At 39.3% G+C, this 20,201-nt stretch overlaps 2 protein-coding genes across 2 annotated transcripts; one reads left to right on the top strand and one right to left on the bottom strand.

The window, feature by feature from the left end:
• Nucleotides 1–3,064: 3,064 nt before the first annotated feature.
• Nucleotides 3,065–7,079, bottom strand: tbata (thymus, brain and testes associated). The gene is made up of 9 exons (XM_063893896.1): nt 7,035–7,079; nt 6,609–6,835; nt 5,980–6,150; nt 5,791–5,879; nt 5,430–5,570; nt 5,031–5,112; nt 4,414–4,579; nt 4,284–4,315; nt 3,065–3,752 (listed from the first exon to the last, which is right to left on the bottom strand). The coding sequence occupies exons 1-9, from the start codon at nt 7,073–7,075 to the stop codon at nt 3,661–3,663; spliced, it is 1,041 nt and encodes a 346-aa protein (XP_063749966.1). The 5' UTR covers nt 7,076–7,079; the 3' UTR covers nt 3,065–3,660.
• A 3,928-nt stretch (nt 7,080–11,007) lies between these two features.
• qrfprb (pyroglutamylated RFamide peptide receptor b) lies at nt 11,008–20,048 on the top strand. The gene is given in 7 exon segments (XM_063893638.1): nt 11,008–11,391; nt 13,110–13,268; nt 14,137–14,198; nt 14,300–14,535; nt 17,824–17,921; nt 18,040–18,377; nt 18,379–20,048. Coding segments are annotated over 7 exon segments (1,317 nt in total). The 5' UTR covers nt 11,008–11,024; the 3' UTR covers nt 18,436–20,048.
• The last annotated feature ends 153 nt before the right edge of the window (nt 20,049–20,201 follow it).

Genomic DNA, 20,201 nt, shown 5'->3' with positions numbered 1-20,201 from the left:
AGGGCACAATCCTGGAAATGATCCTTTGTATAACACCAAATGCATTCTGTGGCATTAAAGGCAACGCTTAAAGACCTGTTATAAATAAGTGCCTGTTCTGTATGTCTTTGTCCAGACAAAACAATTTAGTGCTCAAGGAAAGAAAGGCTTTGTACCCACTTGTCCCATACACACTTGGCTCAAAACAACATAATAATTGACTGAATTGTGTTAAAGTAGACTAGAAGTAAAGCAAGTTAATAAAATGCTGAGAAAGATGCTTCTGTACAAAGTGAAAGAATAATATAATGTTGTGGTATTATAGCACAGCATTGTTTAAATGACAACAGACAAATAAATTGCTAAACACATGTTATCCATCATGCTTTGACCCCTGAATTCTCTTTCGATGATCCAACCATGCTCATACTGATTGATATACTGCATGTACATAAAAGAGTTAAGAATGAAGTCTAGACTGTAGTTGGCCTTCAGCCTTCAGTCAGTTTTTCAAAGCTTTATTTACTAAAATGGGCCCACGCACAAGCAAGCCATGTAATCCACAAAATAACTTCACCATGAAAAATGTCATATAGTGGTAGAAAGGTTTGTTGATGCTACAGTATGTTGTGTAAAGGACCAAAAAAAATGCATTTGAATAGAAGAAAAAGACTTAGCAATGCTGTCTGTGTGTCCTACTGTAGCAGGAACAACCACGCAAAACATGTTGGCGTGCTCCAAATAAAGGGGGCTAAGCCGCCAATCAATCCTTCCTCCCCCTCAAACTTTATACACGTGGCTCGTTTTGGCATAAATGTTCGTGATTTATAATCGTCATAAAGACAAGCGTCTCATTTCGTGTCAATCAGAAGAGTACTAATGGCACTAGAAGAAAGGTCACATGATTAAAAAGTAATTTGATTTCAACCTCTGGGGACCATAATTATTCTCTTTAATGATTTAAAAAAACATCTATTTTGTTGTTGTGGAGATCATTCAGTGTGGACCAAAGTGGTGGAACAGGGTTGTTGCCTTTACTAGAACTAAAATATGAATATTTGCCCCCATTTACATAATCTGGTTGTTTTCAGCCTCTACAAAGATCCCTATTGATGAAGCACAACGGGTTTTATAAGTGATTTCAAAATGTACCGTTGGGTTTAATTGATTTGCAAATATAATTGGAATTTAAAAGCCACTCCAATCTTCCACTCTAATCGTTTTAGTTTGGTCAGTCAAAGACCTAATTTGTGAGACCCAGAAAATTGTAAGGCTGGTCATTCACTATATTTAATTAGGATGTTCTGAAACTACCGTCTTGCCTCAATCCATATCCTTGCGTACCACTTTTTGTTCAATTATATAACAGCCAAGGTTTTTTGGGAAGCAGGAGTAATTTTTGAACTTGTTAACATGAACATTATTTGCATATTCCTTGTTAAAATGTCAAACCTTTTTACATAATTTGCTATGAGGCATCAAAATTCTCTTTTAGCTATAGTATTGTGGGATGCGATCATTTTTAAAAATTCTTACAGACTCCTGTTGTAAGATTGGATCAAACCTCTGGACTTATGCTGTGGCTTTGAGTTAATAGGTAATGCTGCTCAGCCCAAATTATTTGAATGACAATGACAACAGGCAGTGGGTTGTTCCAAACTTTGTTGTCAAACTTCTAAACGACTACAGGATACTTTACCATGAGCTTTTCTAGATTAATTTATTGATACCCTGACTTTTCATTTTTCCTTTCATGCTTTGTTAATGATGTGGTACTGCTATAAACAATACCTTAGGTCTGGGTCTATCCGTCCCTTTGACAGACCCACGCTTCCACGGAGCGTAAGCGGTCCCTCCCTTGTGTTGTTTAGTCAACCACACTGTCACAATTGTTTTTCAGTCAGGCAACTCGCGTGTTTCATTAATATGTTTAATAGAAGTAGTATATAGTTTGAGTTGGCATCTCGACTCAGGCCTCATCACTCCAAATATTTACATAGAACGTTGAGTGATGATTAGATAATTAACCCCAGGGCCTACAGATGGAAGATGGGGTGGTGGTGGGGCAGGCGAGCATCGCCAACGTGAACGCAGCAGCAGCATCAGCAGCATCAGCAGCGTGGAAGCAGCAGCAGCAGCTTTAGCGAGGCAGAGGTAGGTAGATCTGAGAGCTTAAATAGAGCGCCAGATTTAGGAGACTATGTTTGGTTGGTTGCAAGAGTGGCGAGGGCCATTATGTGTGAATGTATCATTCGTCCCATTTTTGCAAGGGAGGGAAATAAGTGGTATCATTTTTTCTCAAATTCACCAAAAAAGGTTAAACCCTCTAGATTTGAGTTGCAGGATCCACTCCATGATAATTCAGGGACACTGTGTTCTCAACTCCAATTTGCAACAGGAATGATGGCAATTACGCACGCGTTATGTGATGCCAAATCCGACCAGGGACTTTAAGCAGGGTTATTGCCAGTGTGTTGCAAAGGCTTTAACCCCTGGTCCACTTCAAGTCCTGAGTGCTTATTTAAAGGTCTGGTTGTTGAATACGGCTGTGGGCATTTGGACTGAACATTTAAATACTTGAATAGGATATATAAATAATAACTTAGCTTTAACAACTGCTATATATTAAATAAATAAACATGTGTTTTTTTATGATGTGGGAGCTTGTAATATTTTACCCAAAATAAGAAGGACTGAGAGAGGAGAAACAAAATGCACCTTCGTCATACAGAATGATGCCGATATGGGGCATGCAATATTTATGAATTGAAACAGAATACATCTTTAAGGCCAACTCTGTCTTCAAAGTCATTTAAATAGGCACTTGGGCACCAGTTTTGTAAACCCTGTTCAAAGGAAGGAACATAATCTTGTCTGCTGGTCATTTATTTGCAGTTAGCAAGGGTGGCTAATACACCAAATGACTGCAGCACCATTTGGTTTTAGAAAAGTCACTTTGTTGCTACTGTAAGTATGTTGCATTTTAGGAACTTAGGTGACTTTCTCTGACCAGGGTGAAACAATGTGTGCTTGTATTGTGTTGTTTTTTGTCCACTTAAAGCCAGAAACATACTTACTCTGAACATTCAAGTTTTATATCCCTGCACACAACAAGTTATACTCGATCCATCTAACAACTGATATATAATTTAAACAAATCAAAACATTTTCTACAGCAATGTGTAATACTATGTCACCAATTGTACAGTATATTCTGTTATTCATTTGTAAAATCTATTTGAAATTCCTCTCAATAAAGCAGCTCGCATTCTGAGAAACATCAGCAAAACAAATGTGCAAAGGAAGAAATGTAATTTACCAAGAGAACAAAAAACAAGGCAACCACTCAATTCTCATCATAGGAAACCATATCACAGTACACTACAATAAAAGATTGAGAAAACGAAAATCCTCCTCTGCACTGAAATGATTTAGTATCACCAGATAATGATATCCAATTATTAAACATCATCAACAGTACTGCAACACTATCCTGCCTGTACAGCATGTTGTAAAATGAAGTACAAAAGACATCTGGAGAACTAATTAATTGTCCATGGTTTCAATTAACACAGCAAACATGCAAAAGAGAACCTATTGTATATTTTTTAAAAGGAATCCAAGCAATTTACAATATAATGAAACCAGAATAAAGTTGTCACTACGGTGAAAATCAGGAAATTAAAAACTCTCTGTCTGCTCAAGTGGAGGATCTTGAAGATCATTTTTAGTTTCGGCGTGGACTTCAAGGACCTCTGCCTCTCCAATCCTCTCTGGAAAAGAATATTCAAGTCAAGAGTCAAACAAAGCCAGTATTTCCTTTTTGCTACATCTGTTCTCTTTAGAAAAATAAGAAATGGGCATAGAATAAAGCAAACTACTGTACGTTGCAATACTTTAATATGACATTTCTATCGCATTGGATTTAAATAGCATACTTTTCAACAGTTTTTTGATAAAAGCATTCTAACTAATAACTAACTCGAGTACGATTCATTGAAGACACCCAAGACAAATTCCGTGGAGGGTAATTGCACATTTTAAACAGGAACATACAACAAGGACTTTAATAAATTCCAGGACCTCCTGCAGTGCCTTTTTAAATTGAGTGCCATTAAGTTGCATCGTAGTAAGGAAAGAACAGTCATTCAAGGACACAGGTAAACTCAGTTGGTGTTTCAGCATTAATGAAATCTAAAAGCATATAGCAGGACGCGTGCATTAAGAAGACTACCGCGGACAGGAGAGAGATGAGAAAATGTTCTGGAGCAATAAATGACAACAAATTATGAAAGCATAGTTACCTGGTTTCTCCACGCTGAAAGCATGGTTCCTTCTGTATGAGCGGTGGAAGTGAATAAACAATGTTAAACAGGCTGAGCTTTGAAAGAAATAATACAAGAACCAGCTGAACCTTTGAGAGATCATCCTGACCTTGTTCTCTGAGGTGTTCTCCACGACTGGTCACGTGATGCACCGTACACCACCGGAGATGCACCAAGGTGAAAGGCCTGGATCTGCTGGAAGTTCCTTTGTGGATGACCCGAGAGGTCGACACCATCCAGAGCCTGCTTGATCATCCCCATCACCAGGTCCTTCTCTGAGGGTACAACACATCACATAATACCAGGAAAAATCCAATAAAAAGTTTAGTTGACTCTTCCATCAGCAGAGCAATTATACACTCCATTGTGGTTAATATAATTTACTGTGTTAACTCATGAATAGTGTAAATAATAATGGGTAAAGATTATCTCTACAAACTTTATACATTTTTTCAAGATTACATTCATATGTAAATCCATCACTTAATTGAGTGTGTTACAAACTGTAGATATGCCTTTTTTAAATATTAATTTTACAGGACAATAGATTCTAATCAAAGTACCCCAAAAGGCATGAGGGAACTATGGCATCGTCTGTTGCATGAGAATGACCATGCTAGGCACACAAGTCAGGTAATTTTAGCGACTGCTGCTAATTTGAACATTTAAAAATCTGTACAATATGATACATTTCCTTGTAGTGTATAGACTACTAAGCATTTGTACCTCTTTGCCCTGCAAGCAGAAGCCACTGCTGGACTGTGGAGAGGGAGTCTGTCTGCAGGATCTGACAAAGCAGCTCAAACACCTGAAACAGAGCAATAGGACTATCACAACATTACTTTGCAAACCACATCATTTTATATTCAAGTGATTTCTAGTAATTTTCTCAGGTGAAAAACCTGTGTTGGGAGATATTTTCTTACAACATCGGGCTTGGGCTACTGCATGTGCCATAACTATGAGGTCTGATTTCTCCTTTTGATCTGCGGCTGACCCTACTTCTCCGAGAGAAAGGGTTAGGGTTTTACGTGCCTGTGCCCCATTTCAACCCCAAACTAACCCCAATGACACAGTTTTTCTGACTGCTGAAAAGCAAAGCTGAACATCTAGGAAGTATTTCACCATGAGTTCTTGATCATGGAGAGGCTGAGGATACATCAGGCGCTGGGAAGGGGTTCTGCGTTGGTAGCAGTTAGTGGATGGAGGGACAATTCGCCCAGTTTGAGCTGAATATGTGGTCTTTCGGCGGACAAATTCTTCCTCCTGCAATACATCATCAAAATCAACAACGGAAACATTTATTACCAAGACTAGACAAAATATAATGTACTCCACTGGTTGAGCTTGTTGAAGTGCTTCCTTGAAGTCACTTCCCCGCTTGAAATGTCAAACAAATCATAATTTTTCTGAAGAAGTTGAAATCAGGCTGTGTGTATAATGTGTGTTCAGTACCAGATTACAACAATAACAGCTATACAGATACCTGTTGTTTTTCCTTTTGGGCTTCAGAAGACAAGCTGACTTTTGTAGCAAGGTCTTTAAGTTCATCCCTCCAGGCCTCTGAAAATTGTGCTGTGAAAAAGAGGAGAAGCTAAAGTGTAATCTTTGAAGACAGAGCCTTTTTGAAAAGTAATGAAAAAAATGTAGGCGATGTGAGTGAGTGAAAGAATACCTGATTTGATTTTGTTACTACTGACTCCATTAAGGTTATGTGCGAGCGGAAAATCCAGAGGTGGACCAGTGGCTTTCTTGAAGACGTGACTTTTGAGAAGTGGATGAGGAAATAATGATGAGGTGACAAACCAATCATCCCTCACCATGCAAACGGGTCTACCATTGAGTCCTGTGGGAAAGAGAGGCACAATATTCCCAGTTCACACACACGACGTAAAGTGCTTCAAGAGTGTGGGACTATCAAAGGCAACTCCCTGCTGAGAGTTAGCTTTTCATAAGAACCTCAGGGATGAAGCCCACTACTGTGGCAATAATGCAGTTAACTCTTTCAAGTACCATATCGCTATGATATATTTATATAACCCGCCCATGAAACATTTCCTATACAGTGTTCTGTTATACTAGGTTATAACAGGAGAGATCTGCTGATTTCTTTAGGGACTCTCATGTAAATCACATATTGATTTTCAAAACACAAACTGATGTGCGTTCTGCACAAATGAGAAAACTCATTTATACATATCACATATATTTCCTCTTATTGAAGAAAGCATACGGCAAAGCATGATTCAAGTTTCAAATCAATTGCTGTAAGAAAAAAATAAGCACAAAGCGCATCATGCTCACCTTGAATATGTCTGACCCTGTGTGGATGAGGGTTGTGCCGAGAGAAGAATGAGTGATGACTCAAAGCACCAAATCGCGGACTGCTTTTTGTCAGCATCTTGGTGAATTCAGGCGTAAGTGGCATCTGATTTGTTTGACTGCGGCTCCTTTCTCCAAACGTCCTACAGGAGTCTGGACTCTGTGCCATCAACATATCTTGAAATGACAGCTGGAAGATTTGTTTAAATCTAAAGGAGTGAAAGATCAGGCTTGTGTGATTGCATAGGGCTGAAAACTAAAACCTAACAAGGCGCAGAGCATTCGCATTTCATTTGCTCCAAAGACAACTTTGCATTTAGAATAAGACCAAGCAGTTAGGCTTTTGTGTTATACCAGGTGGAAGTACTTATATTTTTAGAAGTAAATACATTTGAATAATCACTTTACCTCAGAAAACATCTTGCAGCTCGAAAACGTTGGTGCTTCATGAACTGTGTTGCCTTTGTTGCTAAGAAACCCTAAACAAAAGACAATAGCACAATGGGAAACCAGACATTCCAGTTAATTTAGACTGTGTTTTCAAACACAAAGCAGCAGAAATAAACTAATAATGTGATGGTTAATTAAATAAACATATTCAATTGAAGCCTACTGAAGCTGCTGGATTGTAATTCAATCTGACAGAAGTCCATGTGTGATTGAGGCTCCTTACTCCTCACTACACAAATGTATGTTTAAATGTACCCCTTTTCTGCTGCAAATAGTGTTGCTTATGAGTGTGGATGTTGGTGTAAAAGCACTTTGATGATTAATACCACTAGGTTTGTGAGATTAGTTCTCAGTTAATATTAAGTAGATAATTGTGAGGTTAAAATGTTGATTCTTGACTATTTGTGAGGCAACAAGATGCATACTGTATGTCCTCAGTATATTTATATATGACTCTTTTCTATCAATTTTCAAACAGAAACAGTTGGAGGTTCTTTTTTTTTTTTTGCCCCGGAGAGTGTTTGCATGCATCAGGTTTGACAGGAAGACTGAGAACTTGAACAACTATAATTGAAATATGTAAAATGTTATTTATGCTCTTGGGTTTGACTATAAATGAGGAAAACAACCAGACTCCTGATTGTTTTTCCTTGCTTTAAGAACAATAAAAATAAATAAATGACTGGTTATGCCAAATAAACATTTAGGAGGAGTGCCTACCATGGTCTTGTTGTTACAGCAGTTACCAGGCAACCAATGTGAATTTGTTGTCAAGGTAGATTTTAATTGCACTGTTGGACATCTTTCTGTATCCAAACATTATCAAAAATATGTGTCTCAGACTCGAATGAAAAATGAAATGATATTGTGAGACGCTCTATGGTACCCTGAATGCACAGGCTTACAATTTAATAAAGTTTATTTGTGAACATAATAGTCCAGGAACATAACTGAACAGTTTTCTGAATCTGCTCATTTGAGAAGATAGGATTTTATAGGGCAAACAATTACTACACACAGAGGCTGTGATATGTGTAAATAATAAAGTACAGTAAGAGTTTGATTATAGAAAGTTTTGTCTTAAAGCAATTTTAGTGAAATAATGGTGCTTGCGGTTTTGACTCAACCTTGCATAGTTTTGAGTCCAAAAAAGATTGATTCCTGACATACCGTGAAGACCTGGGGCCCAAAGTAATATAAAGTTGACCCTATGTATTCCAGCTGTTTTGCTGCATACTCTGTAATTGATCAATATCAAAGTTGTATCGCCTTTCGGACTGTTATCGACTCTGTTGTTATTATCTTTTTGGCATGCTATTGCATCATTATGGTCCAGGGCCCTTCAACTATCGGATGGATTGCCATGAAATTTGCTACAGGCATTTCCCTCTGGATTAATTTGAATAATTGGTGTCCCCATAACTTTTCACCTTTACCTAAAAATACAAACACAGAAAAAAGGATGATTGGTAGATTTTGACCACATCCCACTAAAATGTGTCTTTAGCATTTACCCATGGATGACAAATGCACACAATACGTGTTTCCAATCAGAGTGATGAACTTGGCATTTACAGTGGTCAGAACACAGCTGAATGAGGTCATTCGGTTTCTGTTGTCATTTTTCAAACATGGTTGAATGATGTTGGGCTCCAATTAATCCCTCTCTCTGAGCCATTCTTCTTTTGCCCATTTCTCTAAAGCCACATCTTCAAAATGTTTTGTGTTTCTTACTTTTAACTAGCAAAACAAATACAAATTCAAAAGGTTCCTTCATCTGGAGACCTGTACATGTCTCTGAGCTGCACTTTAAACACACTGCTGTAAACAAGATTGACAGCAAGAGGAAAATCCGGGATCACCAAAGTATTACTCTCTAGGAACATGAATGAAGCCATCAAGCCTTTCAGTCTAAAGTGATCTCTCAAAAGACAACCATTGGCATTAAGCTGTAAGCACTTACAACAGATTGTTTATAGCCTTGGTTGCAGGTACTTTAAGGCTAATTGCAAAGCTTTGTTTTCCATGACAGAATAATACATCCATTCTTTATATTTATTTTGATTCCCCCAAATTCTCGGTGCCCTTGTTCATCCACACCTATATTTAAACTCAGCCTTCTTATTAAACTTGATACACAGAAATAAGTATAAATCGGGCAATTTTTTCTGCTGCTGCAGAAGGTGACATTTTCCCACGAGGAAACACACCCACGCACACACAATTTGTCTTGGCTGCAATAAAGTCTAGCACACTGTGTCAACACTCTGATATCTGTCATTTATATGTACGCTGAGACGAACTGAGGAGTGTTTAGGTGGCAAGGGGACGAGACAGGAGCTGGAAACTCAGCAGTCAGGGTTGGGGATGAATGACAGAAGAGGCTTTTATGCAGATTGATCGTACAAAACCAGATGCATGGGTGGGGGGGTGGAGCAGAGGATGACGGAGCAGCTCCCACCATGTAACAACACCTTGAAGACCTCACACTTTATATGTTTATACATTGAAACGCTAGAATATCCACACCATCTACATTGCTCACTTTTTTTTTTTTTAGGACAGGACATGGTGGGTTGAGTTGTATTACGCTGCATCTAGATAAAAAAATGCAAATGATTTGGTGAAAATTAAATTATTTCTCTCCCCTTACTGGAAAGTGCACAATAGCTCTACTGTAACCTTATATGCAACAGCACATTTTGTGATTTGGTAGTGCGTTTTTAATTATTTTGCCGTCACATTGTTCTTTTTTTCATGTCACAGTGCTGAGGACATGCTCTTTTGCACCATTGGTAAATTATGTTTTACATTTATTTATTTTTTTACTTCATCTGTTTGCTATTTCTGAATAATTTCTTAAGCTTTCTGGGAGGAAGTATGTCATTTGGTTCTTATTACAGGGGAAACAAATATAAACGTTTTTAGAAAGTTATTGAATTTAGTGGTGAATTTCTAGAGGACTTTCCTTGAAAGAAACGGCACATTTAAACGTAATTACATCATTATTTGCAACCATATTCTTTCGATGGTGTTAGTTGGAAGTTGATGTTCAGCTGTCCTGCATGCAGTGACAAAAGACTGGTTGCATCCGCTTGCAATTAATTGTACTTAATTTACTTGAAGTCTAAGACAATTGAATCCTGTCTCTATTTTAAACTTAATTAGTGCATGGTAAAAACATAAACACATTTACCAGGGACCCTGAGGTTATCGCCCTTAATTACAGATGAAACAAATAAACAGATGACGACAAATAAGTAAAATAATTGCATTCGTATTTGACAGTTTGAATGATTTGTCATACAAACACATTCAATTTTAAACTGGGATCCACAGGTGGTCGTGTGACTGTGTCCCACATTGGAAACACACAGCATTGTGTTTCATTGTTCATTTGTAAAAGAAATACTGCGCAATTGCCAGCCGAAACATGACATAATTTGACTAAAGTGTCACAATTGCTCCAAAATGTCTTCATCATGTTTGATTTATTATAGCTCTGCAATAAAGTGTTATTGTAAAGTGTTATCTTTATTTTATATTACAGAATGGAGTTTACATGGTTATAGAATGTGAAAACATGTATTACCTAGTACAATGTGCTTTGTTGACCCAAGTAAAGCCTTTTTTTGAATTGCATTGATATTAAAGAGTGAAAGAACATTATTATGTTTTGCATAATGCATTTCCTGTTTGTGTACTATAAGAAGATGCAACGCTATCACTACCTACCACAAAGGATAATACACACACACACGCGCGCACGTGCGCGCGCGCAACCTCACTCACTCACTCGCACAGAGCCGCAGCAGCATGTGGATTTGAAGGATGAAGGAGCCAGCTTCCGGACGCACTTGTGGGTTAATGAAAAGCGTTCGTCTGTGAATCATCGGTGTTTCTTTTTCCTGCCTTCAGGCAAGTTGTTCTCGGGGTTGAAAACCAAGAATGGCAGCGTCCTCCACAGATTCCGGCCAGGGGTCCACCAAGATAACTCCAGAAGTGTTGCAGGAGATGCTTCATCTGTACAACCTGAGCCGCCAGGAGTTTATCAACACTTACAACATCCAGCCGCTCGTCTACATCCCCGAGTTACCCTACAGCGCCAAGACCAGCTTTGTGATCATGTACATGCTTATCTTCCTGCTAGCTCTGGCTGGGAATAGTTTGGTGATCTACATAGTTTTGAAGAAGCGTGCGAACCAGACTGCGACGGATATTTTCATTTGCTCTCTGGCCGTCAGCGACCTGCTCATCACTTTCTTCTGCATACCTTTCACTTTGCTGCAGAACATCTCCTCTGAATGGTTTGGAGGTGAGTTTGAAAATGTGTATTTCGCATCAGACCAATCCCCTCTTGGAAAATCAACTTAATTAAAAGTGGACAAATGCACGACCAGGTCTTACAAGCTAAATTGCTATAAAACAAACAACGATGGTGTACGCAAATCAGCTGGATTTGAATGGAAACCAAACACAGCAGCAGGCGTGTTAGATAGTACATTAACGCCAGACAAACAGGGAAGCGAGCTAATTGCTTTGGCCAGCACACACGCTAAGACCCCTTGGGGGAATGGAGCTGGCTGCAGCAGGAGACAATGATTTCATATGACACATTGAGCCCTGCTGTGTCCTAAAGGGTTAAAGAGAAATACATCAAAACAGGCCATACCGGTGACTATTTAGTCCAGGAACTGTGGAGAGATTGAGGTAAGCATATGTGGAAGATTTAAACTGGGTGGGAACTGAAATACCTAAATACATTTACTCAAGGACTACTTGTAAAATGTTGAGATACTGAGAATTTCTATTTTATACTGCGTTGTAATTCTACCCCACTACAATTCAGACGTAAATCGTGCACTTTTACTCCACTTCAATTATTTTGTACTTTTAGTTACTTTGGAGATTTGGATTAATGATGTGAAATATAATCTACACTTAAATCAGACTTTAGTTACACCTGGAGTAAATCCACAAGCTACCCTGAAGTATGCAATGTAATTAAAACTAGCTGCACCTTTACCAGCATCAATAATTATAATCAAAACATATATACTTTATACTTCTTTACTTTTACTTGAGTAACATTTTGAATGCCGGTATTTTAGTTTTAACACAGTATTCCTACACTCTGGTACTTCTACTGTTACTTAAGTACAAGATCTGAGTACTTCTCCCCCCCTCTGTTTTTTAAAGAAATATAATAAATAGTTTAATAAATGCAAAATAGCAGGCTGTTATTGCATAAGGAACATTTGCAAAATCCAGATTTAACTTTTGCATCAATGCAAACTTTCAGAAATATTGTTTCCCTGAGCTTGTTATGCACATGTCAAACTTCTCAGTGGGTGTACACAATGCAGTTAACGCATATGTTTATCACTACTGCCAAAACAACTGTAAGTCAGGAGTGTGGATCCAACTTTCTTGAGGCTTTAATTTGAAGGTGCTGTCACAATTCAGTCCAAAACATTGTTGCTGTTAAATTACTGCATCGCATTACATTAGAGACTTTTCTGTGATTGTATCCACACCTGAAAATAAACTTCACTTCTCCAAAAGCACTAACTTTAAAGAGCTGATTCCAAACACCTTTCTCATCAGAAACTGAGCATTAGCAGATAACATATGTAATATATTTTTGCAATTGGATTTTATTACATTTTACAGCTGGCAATATGGGATACCAACATGAACACTTTATCAAAGGGTAGCGACATTGAAGCGTATCATAGCAATAGTAGTCCAGCTCAAAGCATGTGCTCCTATTAAAATGCATTCACAATTAGTTGAAGGTGAATCACTGTAGACATAAAATGTGGGTCTTACTACAGTGCACAGTTTCTCCTGGGTTTCGGCTCAGTGCTTCATTAGCGAAGTGAAATATGTTCAAGATACAATCGTTTTGTCATGTCAATGAAACCCCACAGGAAGATGGAAAGATCGATGAGCTCACCTCCAGTCTCTGACCATCAACACCACACAATGTTTTTGGCTGCTTTGCTGAACTTCATTGTTTTTTTCTTGCAGGTGTTCTGGTTTGCAAGACAGTTCCCTTTGTACAGACTACGGCCATAGTGACAGGCATCCTCACTATGACCTGTATCGCCATTGAGAGATACCAGGGCATTGTCTTTCCGCTGAAAATGAGGAGGCAGTACTCATCAAAAAGAGCATACAAGATGCTAGGTATTCCATGTTTGCAAGGCTGCCATATTGCGCTTTGAGGATTGGATGTTTGTGTGTGTTCAGGGTCACCCTGTTCCGTCAGCAAGATAAAAGCTGCCCTTATCTATAGGAAAGTAAATGTGTTATGCTCTTTAGCCCAACATGCCCCAAGCTAAATTGGATGATCCAACTTTCTGGCATGGGGTTTGAAATAGAGACGTTAAGACTTTACTCAAAAAAGGGAATTATTGAAACAAAACAAGCAATAGAAATGTATCCAAACAAAACCCAGAACATCTCTCTTGTGCAAGATGAGTAACATGTTCTCTCTTTAATCCCTGACAAGAAGTGAGCAGTGAGGCAGCAGAAAAGAAATGAGACAACAACAGAAAGTTTGGAAAGCACCGCTGAAACTCTTTGATTTCAACAGAAACAATTTAATAACCTCTAGTTTCAAGGGCTTATATTTCAGATACATGATGAAAAACACTGAAATGGTTTGTAGAATTTCTCATTTTTAATTTTATTTTATGTTTCATATCCCTGTGTGTATCTGTACTGTTTTTCCTCTTCTCTGTTGCTGCATAAACACTTGAATTTCCCCCATGGGATTAATAAAGGTACATCTTATCTTATCTTATCTTATCTTATCTACTCATAGACTTTCAGTTTGAGAACAAAGAACTGTGTAGGAGTGTTGCAGACATAATTTGTAAATGTCATGAAAGAGGAACTAAACTTAAAGTACAGCAGCTTTGGCTAGCAATTGTGTTACTCTCCTTGAAACCCTCACAGTCACGTCACGTATCAAACTGTATAAATATTTTAACATTGTTTTATATGCAGATTTAATCAATTTATAAATGTTTTACTTTTCTGTATCCCACAGGACTCGTATGGCTCGCCTCCGTAATTGTGGGTTCACCGATGCTGTTTGTGCAACAGCTAGAGGTAAGTGGTGCCACTCAAAGAAATCCAACCAATTCCTTTATATTTAATATTGTCTTGCTCATTCTTTCAGGACTAAGAGCCTTTCTCTCTCTGTCCCAAAGGTGAAGTACGACTTCCTGTACGATCACTACCACGTGTGCTGTCAGGAGAGTTGGCGCTCTCACACACACAGACAGGTGTACACCACCTTCATCATGGTAGCGCTGTTCCTGCTCCCGTTGGCGGCCATGCTTTTCCTCTACACACGTATTGGCATCGAATTGTGGATCCGCAAGAGGGTGGGCGATTCCTCAGTCCTCAACACCATGAACCACAGGGAGATAATAAAGATCTCAAGGTGTGTTGCTATTGGTGCTCTGACCATAGACTCTGAAGGACCATGTCCAATCTTACAACAGAAAGCAGTTTCAGGAGTATTTTCAAACCTGAAATGTAATACGTGGAGAACATGGACTTTTGGATTCATGGTTAAAGGATGAATTGTAACCAATTAATGAAAGAATAACAGAAAAAGAAAAGCACTGAAAAAAGCAAAAGAGGAAAATATACCCATCTTTGAAGAAGTCAGGTATAAAGTAAACTGATCTGTTGCCAGTTTTAAAAGGTTTTTTATCCCTTTGCCTTCCTGACGCTAAAGCTTTTTACCTCCACTTCTAAAAATAGACTTACAGCTCCTGAGCCGACAAGCAGGGTGGTACTCCAATGGGGCCAGGCTGTCTGCTTCCAATGCGATACACAAATCACAGCGATTAGAGCACAGCTGTCGCACTCTTCTCCAGGCTGGTAAGGTCTGTGACCGGCCACAGCTGTGAGATGTGAGGGCAGGCAGGGGAGCTTCTGGGCTCCAAGCAAAAAAGAAGTCAAAATATTAGTTTCTTTAGTAAGTATCCATATAAGAAGCAGGATTATGTACAGTGGGTTGAATGTTAGTTTGATATAGACACCCCAAAGGGTAAATCATTAATTACGTGTATGATGGCTATTTCCATCATCTAATATATTTTAGACGGTAACTTTGTAATTTACAATCAGTTTTTTCTGTAAACCATTTGATGCTAATATTTAACCATTTTAAACCAGTCAAAAATTGGTTACAAAGGGTCAAAAACTCCTCCAAAAGATCAAATATAACACACTAAAAGCTCAAGGATCACTGTAGAAAGTTCATGCAATGGTTTGGTGTCAATAACTTGGCATTGTTCAGCAATTAGAAGGAAAAGTTTTGAGAAAGCTCCCTATTTTCATTATACTGTATACATATGATATATGAGGTTGTATCATCGATTCTGGGTTTTTCCCAGCGGTACCAACAGGTCATTTAATACATTAAGGCTTTTAAAAATCATTATCTTTAAAACGGAGACCGCTACAAAGAGTATCTGTCTGCGGCTCAGTCAAAGACAGTTTATTGATTAGACACGCCAGGGGTCTTATATTTGTTTTTGGGTTGTTACTAACCAATGTTTACATCTAAATCAAGAAGAAGCAAAATGGTCACGGTGGATCAATTCGTGTTAAAAAGACCCTGTTGCCTACCAAAGGTCCTAAAAACTTCTAAGGGAACTGGAAGTAGGGAAAGATTGTGATAATGCTGAATAAGTCAAAGTCAAAGTCAGCTTTATTGTCAATCAGCAATATGTACAGGACATAAAGAGGATCGAAATGACATTACTCTGGCCCAGAGACTCCGCAGTCTCCTCCCTGAGGGCAGCAGGTTGAAGTGACAGTGGGTGAGTGGGATCACCTGCAATGTAGAGGGCTTTGCGGGTGAGGCTAGTGCTGTATATGTCCTGGAGAGAGGGGAGAGTGGCACCAATGCTCTTTTCGGCCGCTCTCACGATGCGCTGGAGGGACGTACGGCAGGACGAGGTGCAGGCGCCGTACCACACAGTGATGCAGCTGGTCAGGATGCTTTCGACAGTGCCTTTGTAAAAGGTGCACATGATGTGGGGCGGGGCTTTAGCTTTCCTCAGCTTCCGGAGGAAGTAGAGGCGCTGCTGAGCCTTCCTGGCTAGTGATGTGATGTTGGTGGTCCAGGAGAGGTCCTCTGTGACGTGCACACCTAGGAAATTGGTGCTGCTCACCCTCTCCACTGTAGCACCGTTGATGGTCAGAGGAGCATGCTGGGTGCGCGTTTTCCTGTAGTCTACAACAATCTCGTTTGACTTCTCGATGTTCAGAGAGAGATTGTTGTATTTGCACCACAAGGCCAGGTGACTCACCTCGCCCCTGTAGTGTGACTCATCCCCCTTGCTGATGAGACCCACCACAGTTGTGTCGTCCGCAAACTTGATGAACAGGTTAGAGCTGTGTGATGGAGTGCAGTTGTGGGTGAGCAGGGTGAAGAGGAGGGGTTTAGTACACATCCTTGGGGGGCCCCTGTGTTCAGTGTGATGGTGCTGGATGTGTGACTGCCGACCCTAACTGCCTGTGGTCTGCCGGTCAGGAAGTCCAACAACCAGTTGCCCAGTGAGGTGTTCAGTCCTAGCCGGTCCAGTTTGTGAATAAGCTGTTGGGGGATGATAGTGTTGAACGCTGAACTGAAGTCTATGAACAGCATTCTAACATAGCAGGCTTTTGAGTCCAGATGTGTGAGGGCTGTGTGGAAGGCAGTGGAGATGGCATCATCGGTTGAGCGTTTTGACCGATATGCAAACTGGAAGGGGTCCAGGGAGGGGGGGAGGAGAGACTTGATCTGTTGCATGACTAGCCGTTCGAAGCACTTCATCAGGATGGGAGTGAGTGCAACCGGACGGTAGTCATTGAAACAGGAGGGAGGGATAAATGATGGTTATGTTTAGGGAAGAAGAAGTCTAACATATACACTCTGTTTGCTTATTTATACTGTTCTACTAAGTGTGCAATATTCACCTTTAGTTTTAGTCTGTTGGAACCATTTATAATGTTGGGAATGTTCTGGAAATGACAGGGATTCAAAATGTAATTTGCTAGTATGTTCATGTCAACAGGCATACGCAGCAGCATCTTGGCATTGAAGCACATTACCTATAAAGAAAAGCTGTGATTGACTTCCCCACACTGCAAAATGCCAGACACTGAAAGTGAATTAAATGATACAGCTCTCTGTAACGCAGCAAATGTGGTTTGTACTTGAAGTCCGCTTACGTTCAGCTATAAGATGAATTATTCTATCTTGTTTCTTTCTTTGCATTATAAATAAAAATGGCAGCAAATGTGTACTTGAAGTCCGCTTTTACCTCTAAAACGTGTTTTGCTTCTGCCAGACTCACCTGACGGTTTGGTCTTTGCTGTAAGTTTAACACTAGAAGGCTATGTTTACGTTCATCCGCTAAAATAGGAACATTTCTGGTTGCTCACTTTTAAGACTCAATATGATGTGGACAATTGGAACCTCTGGGGCATAATCATAGGGAATGGACTCTCCAATGTCGTAGAAGATATCTGAAATTAAATATGAAAAACAAATTACATATATGAATGGCTGTTATTTAGGAATTGCTGCTGGTCTTTCAGGTGCCAGGGTGCTAACATTTTATATGCTGATCAGTGGCAGTATTTTAATGGAAGTGTGCAATTGTAGGTGTGTCATTATAAATTATTTCTTGCTGTAACAAGTTAACATGTCGGCTTTGATTTTATGCAGGAAAAAGAAACGAGCTGTAAAAATGATGATCACCATCGTTCTGCTTTTCACCATTTGCTGGGCACCATTCCACACCGTCCACATGCTGTTTGAATACAGTAAGTAGGACGGTTCAATGTGAAATGGGAAGTTATTGAAAAGCCTAGATACAAATCCTATCTCTGACTGGGAAGTTTGAGAGATTATGTTAAACCATGTCTGTGTTTCATTTACCAGATGACTTAGAGAACAAATATGATGGAGTTACAGTAAGTATGACACTCGCCATCGTTCAGGCCATCGGGTTCTTCAACAGCTTCAACAATCCCATCGTGTACGCCTTCATGAACGAGAACTTTAAGAAGAGCTGCGTCTCCACCCTCTCCCACTGCATCAGGAAGCCTAACCAGCAGAGCGTAGTGGTGGCGCCCCAACTAAGTGTGCAGTTCATCCAACCTCAGAGCAGAGAAGCCTTCATGGGTTCGGATGAAGGCGATAGCTCGAAGCAGAACTCAGCAGAGAAAGGACCTTCAAGTTCATCTCATGGAGAGAGCTTGCTGGAAATAATTGGGGAAAAAAATCTCCACCATCCAAACAGAGCTCCCGGCAAACAGCTCCTCTCAAGTGAAATGAGCTCAAAGTTCTGGTGATCGACCGTTGAACTTCACCATCCTGAATGCTGTAGATCAACCAGCTAAGTCAGATGTGGTTTCATACCTCACAGTTTTGGTTCAAAGACCAAAAAAGCCCTATAGCTTGGGAAAGGTGCCAGAGGGAAGAGCGTATTATTTTTGTTTTGGTGGAGAAGCGGGAAGGAATACCAAGGACAGAACTTTTCCGATAAAGAGGACTGCCCTTGGAGCCATCCGTACCATTGAAACTAAATGGAGATTAATGTCTAAAGTCTGCAGGACATTCATCGTCTCTTACTGAAACTTCTTCAACGATATATCGGAGGGAACCGCAATGTTATCCCATGTGATTTTACACAGGAAACTGTTGAGAAAAAGGCAAATAACGCACAGTGACTTTACAGAGGCATATGCCTTTTAGCCACGCATGATGATTACTTACCTTTTCATCGCTAAATTTGTCAGCAATTTGGTTAAAATCAGGTTATATTTCAGGCTGTTACTGTAAGTTTCTTGAAGATTTGTATTGCTTTCAAAATCAGTTGGCACATATCGTTCAGTTGAACAATTTATAAATTCATGTAATGTAATGCAGTCTTACAATGAGCAGCTGGGATCAATAGACAGCCCTGCAAACAAAGAACAGTGTTCTTTAAAATGTGCCCCTTAATCACCACAGAGGACTTAGACTCAGCCATAACGTTTTATAGTTTATTATAAAAAACAGATATATTTATATGTGCATCGAAATTCCAAAGTGCAATCTTTTGATGTTAGATATGACATGTATTTCATTTGATCAGATTTTCCTTCTATCACTTTATACAACCTTTTTGAACACATTCAAACAAAGAGCATAAATAATATGCCCTGAAACGATTGCGGCATTACACAGACAAGGGACAACATTAGATTTTCTTTGTTTGCTTAATGGTGCTGTGGAATATTTTTGTAATGTTGATATATAAATGTAACTTAAGTGAATTTTATCACTTTGGTGTATCTTTAAAGTTTGCTACACGTCCTGTGATGATTTGTCTGGTAACAACAGCTTGGCTTTTAGCTTCTATACAGGGCTCTATGCAGATCGCTTTATTAAAGTTTAGCAAAATTCAGTTATTTCTTTGTTTTTAAATGCAGATCTCTAGATTACAATGCCAGTAGCTGTAGTTCTCAGCTTGTTTCACCCAAGTATTGTGTCCCTGTCATTTTATACAAAGTGTGCTCTGTCTGTTATGCAAGAAGTTCAGCTATAAGATGAATTATTCTATCTTGTTTCTTTCTTTGCATTATAAATAAAAATGGGGTATTTATTGTATATAAAGGACCGTGTGAATGTTACTTAACTAGGGAGGTGGGTGACCCTAATGTATCACTTTGTATTAAAGCAAGGTATTCCCCATCGTATTTCGTATTTTATTTGGTCCGTCTGCTTGACCTAGAAAATGTATCTGACCTGCTGAGTATGTGCGTGTAGTGACCCTTACTGTAGCAGGTACTACTAGTACAGTACAATACTTTGCCAGGTGTTTATAGGTGTACAAAATATGTGGGCAGATATTGTACACCTTGATAGAATCGCAAATGTGCTAGCTTGAAGTTGAAGTAAATTTCAGGTTGATTCCGATATTTCCTCCTGCTCGGTTTTACAGACTTGCAGCAATCGGAGGATGGTTACTTCAAATTGGATTTACTCAGGAACGATCAATAAATGACTGTTTGAATGACACTAAATCAATGGTTTTTTTTTCAGTACCTCTATGAAAA

The sequence above is a fragment of the Eleginops maclovinus genome, chromosome 10 (assembly GCF_036324505.1).
Source record: "Eleginops maclovinus isolate JMC-PN-2008 ecotype Puerto Natales chromosome 10, JC_Emac_rtc_rv5, whole genome shotgun sequence".
Lineage (NCBI taxonomy): Eukaryota > Metazoa > Chordata > Actinopteri > Perciformes > Eleginopidae > Eleginops > Eleginops maclovinus.
The sequence above is the reverse complement of the archived record's forward strand: the minus strand, read 5'-3'. Positions and strand labels throughout refer to the sequence as shown.

What these genes read in the sequence shown, in the direction of transcription:
- tbata (XM_063893896.1), bottom strand. Translation starts at nt 7,075, where the DNA reads ATGAAGCACCAACGTTTTCGAGCTGCAAGATGTTTTCTGAG. An exon ending in GCTGCAAGATGTTTTCTGAG is followed by an intron (nt 6,836 to 7,034) that starts GTAAAGTGATTA and finishes TCACTCCTTTAG; the next exon opens with ATTTAAACAAATCTTCCAGC. An exon ending in TCTGCTTGCAGGGCAAAGAG is followed by an intron (nt 4,580 to 5,030) that starts GTACAAATGCTT and finishes TTGTACCCTCAG; the next exon opens with AGAAGGACCTGGTGATGGGG.